The 12,731-nt window shown below is 27.8% G+C and overlaps 1 protein-coding gene across 1 annotated transcript in view; it reads left to right on the top strand.

Moving 5' to 3' along the window:
• The first annotated feature begins 3,105 nt into the window (after positions 1-3,105).
• LOC100208627 (splicing factor 45) overlaps positions 3,106-12,731 on the top strand; it is a 26,147-nt gene continuing 16,521 nt past the window's right edge. The window contains exons 1-5 of the mRNA XM_065817752.1: positions 3,106-3,250; positions 3,352-3,431; positions 3,718-3,765; positions 4,111-4,304; positions 4,543-4,610. Coding sequence (XP_065673824.1) covers positions 3,169-3,250; positions 3,352-3,431; positions 3,718-3,765; positions 4,111-4,304; positions 4,543-4,610 — 472 coding nt within the window. The 5' untranslated portion in view covers positions 3,106-3,168. The remainder of the gene's footprint in view (positions 3,251-3,351; positions 3,432-3,717; positions 3,766-4,110; positions 4,305-4,542; positions 4,611-12,731) is intronic.

Here is a 12,731-nt window from a genome sequence, read left to right as displayed (position 1 = left end):
TTTAAAATTAACAATCAATAAGTTTTCCAAGCAATCATCGAACTTTATACAACCCGATTTGGAAGACAATGCTTCAACCACTGCGCTAAGGATGATCAAATTTGGCTCGAATTCAAATCAACAACAAAGTATACAAAATACGTACCAGAAAAGCGTAGTTATAAAATAGAAAATACAGTAGGTTGAATATTTAGTAGGTCAAAAATACAGTAGGTCAATGATTTAGTATGTTGGAAAATTAGTAGTGCATGTTTTAATTAGGTTTAAATATAAAATCAAAAATTGTCGGTTGAAAATCAAAAACGTCATAACCTACAATTTACGAATTTTCAAAATTAAGTTGAGTTATAGGCCACCTATTCTGGTGCTAAGCTCCATTATTCCCAATTTACTAAATCTCGTATCTTATCTAAGAAGTTAGACTTTTTGAAAATCTTCAACAGTGTCATTAACTAAGGTAAGTCTAATATTCCATCAATAATTCAATTTAGTAAAACTTACTAAGTTGTTAAAGTCGTTTCTCATTTAATCTCATTTATTTTTTGTAACCCAAACAACATTCCTGTCATAACAGAACACAAAAGTGTTCTCCGGAACATTTTTCGATTCTCTCTTAACTTTTTAATAAGTACTTAACAAAATCTTGCTTTTCTGACTGCTGAAAAACTGCATCTGTGGTTCCAATTTTGAAAAAACTCCTGACAATACTCTAAGCTTTAATGAACAAGTTTCTAAAGTCTTATCTTGAATCTAATAACAGTTACCCAGTGAGCACGTGACGTAAAAACGGCGTCTTTCAAACGTTTTGTACGTTTTTAGAACGTTCAAAAGACCTCATTTATAGATCCTGTGCCCACTGGATTGATTTTCGATTTTCTTCTTTTATGGCTGACTTATGACTGAAAGGTTATCCTTAGATGGAGGCGTCAAGGCAAAGTCTATTGCTTTTGACAAAACTTTGATATGTCAAGACCAGCATGCTAAACTTTAACAAAAACTTAAGCTTTTGTTAAAGTTTAGCATGCTAGTTTTCTCCATAAGCTTGCTTCATATGGTCATATTGGAAAATTTTTTTAATTATTTAATAATACTTTTCTAACCGCAATATCAAAGCGATCCTTGAAAGCCAAAACTCTTCTTCATTTCCAATAACTTGAGGTTACTCAAGGTTCTATACATGGTCCTGTATTGAGTTTTAATTCCAACAAAACAAAGTTAATAAGCAGAAATAACTATTGCAATTATTATATTAATAAATGGCAACCCTCTCTCTGAGTCCTCTACTTTCAGTCTTCTTGAATTATCATTCACTACTTACATCTCACAGAAACTTTATTTACAATGCATTGCAAAGTTAGCATTTGCTAAGGTTTGCAAATTTAGTTTTCTTTTTCGTGCCACTATCTTATTCACGTTTCCAACCTCTACAAATGTTTTATTCGTATATTTATACTTTATTTTTTAAAATTTCAATAACATGAGGCATCCAAACCCCTCTCCTCATACTCTCCACGGATTTCCCAGCACCGCAATCCCAGGTTTCTTTCACTTTGACGCCATGTCTTAAAAGGATGTAAATATTGTCCTGAATTTAAGCTTACAAAATTCTTTTTATCTCAAGATCTAATATTAAAACCGTTGACAATCCATGGCAAAATAAATAAAAATTTACACCGGACTATCTTTATGAACACCGGTTCCACGTTAATTGATAAGTGGTTCCAAAATCGAACCTTATTATTACCACTTTATTATAATTAATAATCGGTTCGGTAGGCTCATTTACCGAGTAAGAGAGTATAAGTAGAGTTATAATGCATGTTTAAATTAAAGTCATAAACGATACTAGTATTCTTGTGATGTGGTTAAAATTAATTCATATGTAAATATGTTTTTTTAAAACTTGGCTAAAAAAGAGGCCATTTTCAATTTGATATTTTTACTGTGAATTTTAAATTATACGACTAAAGCTATAGTTAAATATAAAGCTCTATTATAAATTTTTTTTTTACTCGTTTTATTTTACTCATTTTACTTTATTTTACTCATAAGTAATTCCCCTATTTTAATTTTATCAGTAATTTATTATTAGAAGTAATTAATAAATTTATATGATTAAAAATTATTTTTAACATTTAAAAGTATGATTGTTATTTTAAAACTTAAAAACATATAAATTATATGTGTTATATGTGTTTGAAGTTTGAAAATTAACATTGAAGTTTGAAAATTAACATTCATTTTAAAATCATTTTAAAGTTTAAAATTAAGAATATTAATTTTCAAGCTTTAAAACATCTAAATTATATTATAATTTAATATTCATACTTTTAAACTTTAGAATGATTTTTACTCAAACAAATTTGTTGTTTTATATTATTTATTTATTTAGCAACCTAATGCTAGTTTAGTAACTTTCACAAAATAAATGTTCACTATTTAATAAATTGATTATTTTTTAATGTTTGGAGTAGGTTTTTTTTTGAATTTTTTGGAGTCCAGTTGAACAAATCCTCAAGCTTTTTCATGGTATAGTTTCAAACCACACACAAACAAAGACTTCTGCCCTGCTCTATTATATTGGGTACTTTTATGAAAATAACTAGCTTTTCTAGTGTTATGTTGATGTAACTCACAATTTTTTTAATAGAACAGTTTAAAAATATCATTTTCAGTTGATGTAACATTATGCATGAAACATAGTGATTTAAAAGTTATTCTATTTTTAACCAAGCAATTTTAACATTTCTGTTTGGTGAGTTGACCGGTCACATTTTAATATAATTCTTATTGCTTTGTTTTGTAGTTTTTTTAAGGTATTTAAGTTATTATTGTTTACATCAAGAAAAATAGAAGCACGGTATTTATAGTGGGGAGCAATGATAGTTTGAAAGATTATCTTTTTGTCCATTGAGTTAAATATCCAAGATATCCAGTTTTCTTTGTAATTTTATTTGCAGTTTTAATTTTAATTATTTCTCAAAATGAATTAATGATAAGACTAAAGTAGGGGAATTACTTATGTTGAGTAAAATAATTCTAAAAATTATTTGGAATTTAATTATGATGTTTTAGGTGAACATCTGAATATAATATTGTTTTAATTTTTCAGTTAAAGAATTAATTTTTAAAATGGATTTATAACAGTCTATAAATAGTGCATCAGTCATGTCGTTATCATCTCTTTATGATGGCGTTGGATTTGCAGGAGGAGATAGAGACAACAAAGGTCTTGATTCTAATCAAATGGGTAAACTGATTTCTGTATTTGTTATTTTAATAAAATGTATATTTTTTGATTTTACATTTTTAATGTTTTAGCAGATAATTTATTATTTCTGTATTTTTAAGCTGGATGGTCAGATAATTTACAATTCATGAAAACACAATTACAATTAAGAAAAGCATTAAAAGTTCCAGGTCCAGCATTCGTAAGTTTTCCCAAAACTTTTCTTTTGATGTACTTGAAAGTTTGATTGAAAAAATTGTAGAATTCTGGGAACTCTTATTTTCATGATACTGATAAAATATCATTTCTTATAATCTTATTTTCATGATACTTAAAAATCCACTTTTAAGTATCATACAAAACAGCCTATTTCTGTTTATAGTATAAAACTTTTTCAAAACATTTAAGTTTATAACAGGATATAGTTTTTAATACAATTATTTTAGTTAAATTAAATTAAAAATAAAGAAAAGATATATTAAATTTAGAAAGGTGGCAAAGGTTTATCATCAGCTGGCCCTGGTACAATTACGCTGGTATGTTTTTTAAAGGAATTAAATTATTATAACAAAAACAAAAAATAATTTTTATCAGTAATATTGAATCAATAGCAAAGATGATGATAATGATTGATGATGATGATAGTGATGATGATGATGATGATTATCATAATACTCATGATGATGGTGATTATAATGTTGATGATGATTATGATGTTATGATCATTATGATTACGATCTTTACATTAGTCATGATTTTGATTGTCATGGTAATACAATAATCGTGATAATTATTAAGATCATTATCTTTATTTCTTCCCTATAATTATTAACTTGAAGAAAATCTTTTGTACAATCACTTTTTTTTTTCTAAATTCGTAGTCAAATATGAGTGGTACTAGCGAGAATAAGCCAGTGCTTGTTGATGAATATAATCCATTGCGTCCAAATGATTATGGGGAATTCAAAGAGCAGGCACGTGAAAAAGAAGAACAGGAAAGAAAAGAGAGAGAACGCGAAAAGGATAGAGAAAGAAGAGAAAAAGAAAGATCAGAGGATTCCAGAGACGATAGAAAGTATTTTTTTTTAGATAGTTACTGATATTTATTGATAATTATCAAACTGAAATTAACACTACAAAAAAAATTTAAAGCATGATTTTTTGAAAATTACATTTTTTTTATACATTTAAATAACATGATATTTGAGTTAATACACAATTATAGTAATTATAAATACAATGCATAACAAAAGTATATCTAAGTTATATAACTTTTATATTTATTTATATATATATATTTTTTTTTGCTTCAGAAGAAGAGGTGGAAGTCATGAAAGAGATGACAGTCGAAGAAGGAGAAGAGATGAAGACCGACTTAAAGGTTTTAATTAGGATATATTATTTTCAGTTTTCTCCATTTGAAATTTAATGCCAGCACACAATAAAGCACCAGATGGTCGTTTTTAGGTTGGCGTAGGATAGTTTAAAAAAACCTGGCAAAATGAATGTTTTAATTAAAATCTAGAAAAAACAATTAAAATGAGAACGGTAAAAAATTAAAAGATAAAAAACGTTTTATATAAATATTAAATAGAATAGTCAAAATAAAAATGGAATGACAAACATTTTATTTAAATTCTAACTGAAAGAATTTGATAAATAGTTTTTAAAAAATAAACTGCAAAAAAATATTAAAAACGTTTGATAATATTTATATTAAACAAAATAACTAAAATAAAAACAGAAAGACAAACATTTTATTTAAATTATATAAATAAATAAAGTATTAAAAAATAGCGGCAAAACAAACATTTAATTTGATTTTTAGATAAAATGATTAAATTAAAAATAAAAAATAAATTCCATTAAGAATGGCAAAACGAATTTTTTATTTAAGTTCTAAATAAAATAATTTATACATAAAAGTGTTTTCACATTTTTTTATAAAAGTATTTGATGATCAAAAAAGATTTGTTTCAATTTAAAAAAAAATACTTTTATTTTTTTTGGCAAGCGGTTCTTTATGTACTTTCCAAACTTTTTGTTGGCGTGTGCACGAGGGTGTAAAGGGTTGAGCTCAAAAGTGCTGGCTAAATGGAGAAGACTGTATTATGATTTTATATATATAACTTACATATGCAAATCTTCTCAGGAAAGCCGTGTGGTCACATGCCTTATATGTCCACACGTACATTATTGTGTTTTAACAACTTGGCTAAAGCACTTTACATGTTTTGATAATTTGCGTATTTTTAAAACGTGAAACTAGTGATGTACCGATTGCACATTTGTGACCAATGCCAATGGATAAGAAAAGACTTACTTATAAAAACTTTTGAAAATATAAAACTATACAATTTTAAATCATGTAAACCTTTTCATCGAATCAGAACTGGTAAACAAATACTTGGACCCAAATTAGAGCTAAACCTATATTTTAAAAGCTATTAGTAAAGCTCAGTTAAAATAATATAGGTTTTTTTAGTTTTTTAACCATGAAAAGAAAACTTTCAAAAAATAAATAGAACTTAAAATTTTAAACTTTTTATAAAAAACAAATAAAAAAAACTTTATAACATACATTTTCTTTTAAATAAATCATTTAAATTACAAAGATTAGTATTTAAAATTGTGTATACAAATATTGTAATGTAAAAATATAAGTATTTCTCCTGCTTCAAGAGCCAACTTATTTTGTCGTGGAGAATAAATTTGTCCTCCAAAACTGAACAGCTGTTTAATTAAAGCTTATAAACATCATCTTGAAAATAAATAAATTTGCCTGTAATTTAAATCAATATAAACAATTTTTCAAAAAAAAATTCAAGTAATGCATAAAGTTTAGTGTATTTATTATTTAATTATCATAATGTAGATACGTGTGTAAAAATTTTAAACCATTTATTTAAGTTTTATATATGGTTCGAAAGAGCTTTGAATTTGCAATAAAATGGTGAAAACTTTATGAAAAAAGAATAATTACAAGAAAAGTTATGCTCATTTAAGTAACATTATTTTTTATGAAGCATTGCTCAAGAAAAATGCAACTTACGTATAAAACTCGCGTTCGGCTAACAGCAGCTTTGTAATAGAATCATTGTTAATTTGCTCATGATTTTGCATAGCGAAATGTGCAAAACAATTTAAAAACGTTATTAAAAAAGTTTCGAATTGAAATAACAAAATATTTTTAATGATTAAAACGTAATTGTGAAATTCATCACAAAATTTTATAAAACAAACATGCATAAAAAAATATCGCGTATTTTTGAGATATTTACAATAGTTATATATATATATATATTTTTTAATTTTAATTCAATTCCCCAAGGCCCAGAAGGCCACTACAGACGAGGAGGCTACTTAATTGTGGTTATAACCCTCTCCCAACTCTATTACTCCGAAACACGAACCTTGATGAACAAGGCTGCTGCGCGGAGAAACAAGTTGAGCACGGTACTACCTGGGACGTGGTGGGGATCAAACTCGGAACCTCTCACTTATGAAGCAAGCGCTCTACCACTACACCACTACCGCGCATATATATATATATATATTTATGGTTAAGGGTATATATATTTATTATATATTTACCACTACCGCATATATATATATATATATATATATATATATATATATATATATATATATATATATATATATATATATATTATAAATATATATATATATTTTTTTTTTATGGGTAAGGGTATATATATTTATTTTATTAAATATGCACCAAGGCTAGATTTTCTGTAGCGTATAGGTGAAGTTTAAACACATTAAAAGCCTTAGCGTTTTCGCCTCATTTTTAACGTTACTAACGAATTTCAATGAAAGATATATATACAAAAAAGATATATATACATATATAACATCGAAAAGGCAAACAAAAAATTTAGACTAATAATTATTTTCTTTTTTGCTTAGTAATGTTTTTAACAGAATTGTGGCTTTGGAGAAAGCCTAGTTTGTGAAGCAAACAAAGCTGTGACATCCATAGCTAGAAAGAGTCGATTCTTTAGTACACAAAGGAAACCACATCCAATGATATCCAAGGATGCCTTATGTCCTGGATAATAAATAAGTATATAACTGTTATTATTGCATTAATAAACATAATCAATCTCTAAAAAAATATGATCTAACCGGTTTAATCTTGATATGAAAAAGATCAACATCCATCGAAGCAATTGTGTGGTTTTCATCATGTTGTGTAATCTTACAATGATAGATGAGATAAAATATATCAGATATATAAAATTCAAAAAAAAAATTAAGGCTAACAATTAACTAATGTATAATAAATTAACATCTAACTGTTATTACGGAATGAATAAGTATAATCTTGAGGTCATAAAGATAAACATCTACAGTAGCAAACTGCCATCATAGTAAAAACCTTGCAATAAAAGATAAATGAACATATTTTAGATATTTAGCACAATAACTGAAAAACCCATTACAAATTAGAGAAGATGAGAATGATTTCCTAACTTAAAAAAAATTCAAAATCACTAAACTCCTGATACACAACAAATTTCCAATGGTTGTTGGATATCAGTAACTAACCGACTACCTAAAATTACATTTCTATATATATATATATATATATATATATATATATATATATATATATATATATATATATATATATATATATATGTATATACATATATGTATACATAAAAACAAATTATATAATTATAAATCTATTCATAATCTTAAAAAAAGGAGAGGATAGAGAATATGATATACATTAGTTATTGTAAAAATTATTATAAAAAAAAGATTAACCTACTATCTGTAAATAATATCTGTTAATGCAAGTTTAGAAGACATACTTTTATTTAAAATAACATATACCTTATTATTACACATTTCTATTATGTTATCACCATATCACCACTTATTATGTCTGCAGAAAGTTGATATTTGCTTACATCATACTCAACACCATCATCATCTGCATTCTTTTTGAGTTTCCAATAAGAAACTATATATAAATCACTTTTCTTCTTTTTAATGCTAGCAATTCTACCGTAATATACATCCTGGGTGTTAGTGGCATTATCAAACCACATGTGGCAAATACTTCTTCCAATAGCAGCTCCAATAAGAATTTCTTCAATATCTGAGGCCTCGTTATTTTCTAGGTCAGGAAACATTTCTTTTACCTGATCAGGCATGCAATTTTTTAATATTTTTTCTACCTTTTATCTGCCATTCGTTTTAACAATTATAACGTCAGGTCATTATGACATTGCATATTTGTAAACCGCTTTTTTCTGGCGTTAGAGATGGCTCATAATATCAACTTGTTTTTGAATATCAGTTGGCTTTTTGCTTAGCAGAGCAGTTGTTTTATTTTTGCAAGCACGAAATTTTGAAGAAAACAAAGAATGGCATTTGGAGCTTTGTGCTTTGCAGCGCTAAACATAGCCATAAGTTCTTGTCAATGTTGTGAAGTCTAGCTGACTTAGTCTAGTCTTGGTGTTCATTAGAACTCATTTCAAATTGCCGCTTGTACTGCCTGTCAATGACACTAATAACTGCATTAAAGCAGTCAGCTAATGCTTTACTCATTTCATCAGTTACTCGGCAAAAGCTGATTATTGAATCAAAAACTTCATCTTCAATATTATTACCAAAGAAATCAGTTTTTCGTTTAAGTAGAGATAAGGGGTTCTTGCTGCTCTCAATAAGAGTGTTCCGAACATCTTTTACTACCAGAATGCCAGATATGTAGTCAAGTCCCGTACCTGGTGCAATATAAAATTTTGTCATCCAAGGACCAGAAAGTAGCTTTCCAATTAAAGCTAAAACACACAACTCACGGATACCTAAGGTAAAATAGTTAATAAGTAACAAAGAATAAACTTTGTTTATAATAGACTTTACTCCCCGTTAATCTTGCAAGTGTCATTACTATTTGTAATTTGTATTGGTAACTATATTTGTAACTAATTCTATAGCCTATAATATTGTGTAGCACTTTATCAAATGAACTGAACCTGTATAAAAAAGAAAAAGATACCTGTTTCAGATGTAAAGTCTTGAAATAAACTATTTTGCAGACATCCGCATAACGCCAAGCCAGAACACAGAAATATCTTCAATATGGCATAATGATGGATCAAAATACCACATGTGTGAAAAAGCATATGTAGTCTGTTCCCTCTATAACATGGTAGCAATCCTCTGGGCAACTTGTTTTGGTCCAAAAAGGTTACAAAACCCTTTGGATCACCTATGAATATCATAAAGAGGCTCATTTTGGCGATTGCAAGAAGTACATGAAATAAAAACATGCACTAAATGTAATACTTATTTTATTTTAACTCGTAATTTTGTTCAGAAAACTACAATATATTAAAGTAAAAGAATGGTTTTAAAATTATATGAGTACCTTTTGCATCCTTGTAGTGAAGTTTGTTCAGCTGTACAACAATGTTTGCTGCAATGCAGTCTCTTCCAAAAAGTTTTCCTTTTGAAGTCTCTAATGCTTTAAGTTAGGACTTACAAGAGCTGGTCATTGTGTCCAAGGGGTGAAGGTGACACTTTAGTTCATTTAATGATTTCTGCCAAATAAGGTTTAACTTAGTGATTGTTGCATGGTCTGTTGCAACAACCCAATAATAGTGCTTTTTACATCAGTATATTTGAGCTGATAGAAATCACTATATAACTTAGCAGGATTATCAACAGACTTTGTAATATGATTCTGATAGTCATAAGCTGTACCTCCAGCAATTTGATCAATAGCTGCAACCATACATACCGATTCAGTTGTCAAGTGCACAGCATTTACATGAACACCCTCCTGGGTTGTTGCATCAAAACCAAGTGTCAGGTCTTTTGTTGTAAATGCTATCTCAGCAGCCTGTAAGTCTGAAAGCATACCAAGCTGACGCATCATTTGTTCTACAGTTGTATGATGTGGAATTTGACTAAATCGATAGCCAGTATTGTTCCCCAATTTTACGGAGCAGAGATGGCACACTATGTGTAGGAACTTGGCACACAAGTATGTCATATATAAGTGTCCTAATATCTGCTGAGTAGCATTTTTCATTTTTGGTATTTTGTGTTACTTGCTGAATTTCCTCCAACTCTTCCTGTAAAATCAGTATGTCATTTTGCAGTACAAGAATTGCAGAACCTTTTTCAGCAAGTTGTTGGCTTAACATTGCCTTTTGATAAGAAAACTTGCTTTGCATGAATGTCAACTGTTGTTTCAAACATAAAATTTGATTTTAAAGTTTTTTTAACTGTAAATTTAAAAACTTTTCTTTTAATTTTTTTCTAAGTTGAGAAATTATCTTTTCCTTACTTAATAACTTGATTTAAATATTTAAATCTGTTTAGTCTAGCCTTTACCTTATCTCTTAAACCTTTAATATCCTCTTTATGCTTTCTCTTCTTAATTGCCATTTCGTTTGCCAACATGGTTAATCTCTTTCTCATAATCTTTTTTCTGGGACTCAACTGGTCAGCTCTCAAACTTGATAGTGGTTCATGAGAAGAGGTTTTTAGAGTAGGACGAGATAAAGGAGGTAAGTGATCACTATTTGATACAGATGAAACACTGATTTGTTGAGAAGAAAATGAAGAACACGTCGCAATGTCAATTGAGGTTGCGATTGATTGCGATGTTTGTGCCACAGCAGATGTTGTTATTTGGTATGCAAAGAGCATATTGCAGGTGTCAACAAATGGTTTCTAATTTTGTGAAAAATGGTTTACAAAGACTTTTGATGTTCTACCTAGTTGCAGAATCTGACTTATACAAATTTTGATGTTAAAATACTTACCAATTAGTTCTACAGTTACTTTATATGAATCGTTGTTGGTTGCAATTATATGCAGTACATGTCCATTTCTACAACCAATATTTAAATGAGCTGGTATTGGAAAATTACAAGCTAAATAAGTTTTAGCTTTACCATAAAATAGATATGTTTTCTTGTGAGGTCCCATGATGCACTAAATTAAATTCAACAATCATAATACTATTTAATTGGGTCGGCTATAAATCATAATTAAATAATATAAAAAATCACCATTAATCTATAAAAAAAAATTTAAATATATGTATAATTTTTATATATCATATATAGCTAGCTTAAGGTAAATTATGGGTATGGAAATAAGCTCAGAAAATGCTGTTTTTGTTATTAATGATTTTTATGCAGAATCATCATAAAAAAGTGTCATATAATTTTAATTTCAGCATTTTAAATTTTATTTTGGAGAATTTTGCCTTTAAACTAATTTTGGTGTGTGAAAAATGTTTGCAATCAAAAAAAAAATTATTATATAACCACCTTAATTAATTATAATTGTTAGTTTTTGTGTAAATGATTTAACAATTATAAAAAAAGAAAACCCAAATATTCTTAGTAGCAAAAAGCTCTTAAAAAAAAAGTTTGTATAACAGTTCTAATAAAATAATCATTATTATGAATAAAAAATCAAATATACTGAATGCTAGTGTTAAAAACCGCCCCTCCCCCTAACACTATGTGACAGAAGTGAAAATATATACCTCCACTTTGCGGATTAATAGGGTATGAGGAAATTTGGCAGGCACAGAAAATAGATATACAGTTGACTGAAAAATTTCAAATATGTACCAACATTCCTTCAATATTAATGCACCTCCGGAACAGAAATGAAATTTTAAAAACCGAATAAAAATCACTGGTAACTGCAAAAAAACAACAGAATTTATAACAAAAAGTAACAGTAACAGTAGCAGAAACAGTTTAATAAAGTGTAACAGTAACAGTAACACTAAAAGAGGTGGAAATGGAACCTCTACTGGGTCGAAAAATACGGTATGTGGTCATGAATTTTTTTTAATGAAATTTGGCAGGCACATAGAAAATTAATTTATACAGTTGACTGGAAAATTTCAAATATGTACCAACATGCCTTCAATATCAATGCAGTTCCAGAACAGGAACGAAATTTTAAATAGCAATAAAAAAACTCAAAAATTTATTACACGTAAAAAAAACCCATGATTTATTCAAGATAAAACATTCTACTTTTTTAACAAAGTTGATATAAAATTCTAAAAAAAAAGACAAATAAATACATCTTTACCACACCAACTTCAAGCACGCTGTGAAAAAAAAGGTCACAGTTTTTGTCTTTAAAATTGGTGCCGTAAAAACCCAGATATGCACGTACCTACAGAATGCAGGATAAAAATGTTAAAATTAAATTAGCAAAAAAAACCCCAATACTAATACCAAATCCAATTGTGCAAAAAGTGGTTGATTGAGCCAATTCTGGTACAGATTCTGAATTGTTACATTGCTAGGAAAAAACCAAACAAAACTAATGAGAAAATTCAAAATAAACAAATGATAGACTTAAAAAAAGAGATTAATTTTCAAACAAATAAATTAATTTAAAAGCGTCTTTATTATTAGTTTAAAGATTATAATTTTTTCTATATATGTATATTAGTGTAGTGCTTAGGTTGATATAA

Source organism: Hydra vulgaris, chromosome 14, assembly GCF_038396675.1.
Source record: "Hydra vulgaris chromosome 14, alternate assembly HydraT2T_AEP".
Classification (NCBI taxonomy): Eukaryota; Metazoa; Cnidaria; class Hydrozoa; order Anthoathecata; family Hydridae; genus Hydra; species Hydra vulgaris.
The sequence above is the reverse complement of the archived record's forward strand: the minus strand, read 5'-3'. Positions and strand labels throughout refer to the sequence as shown.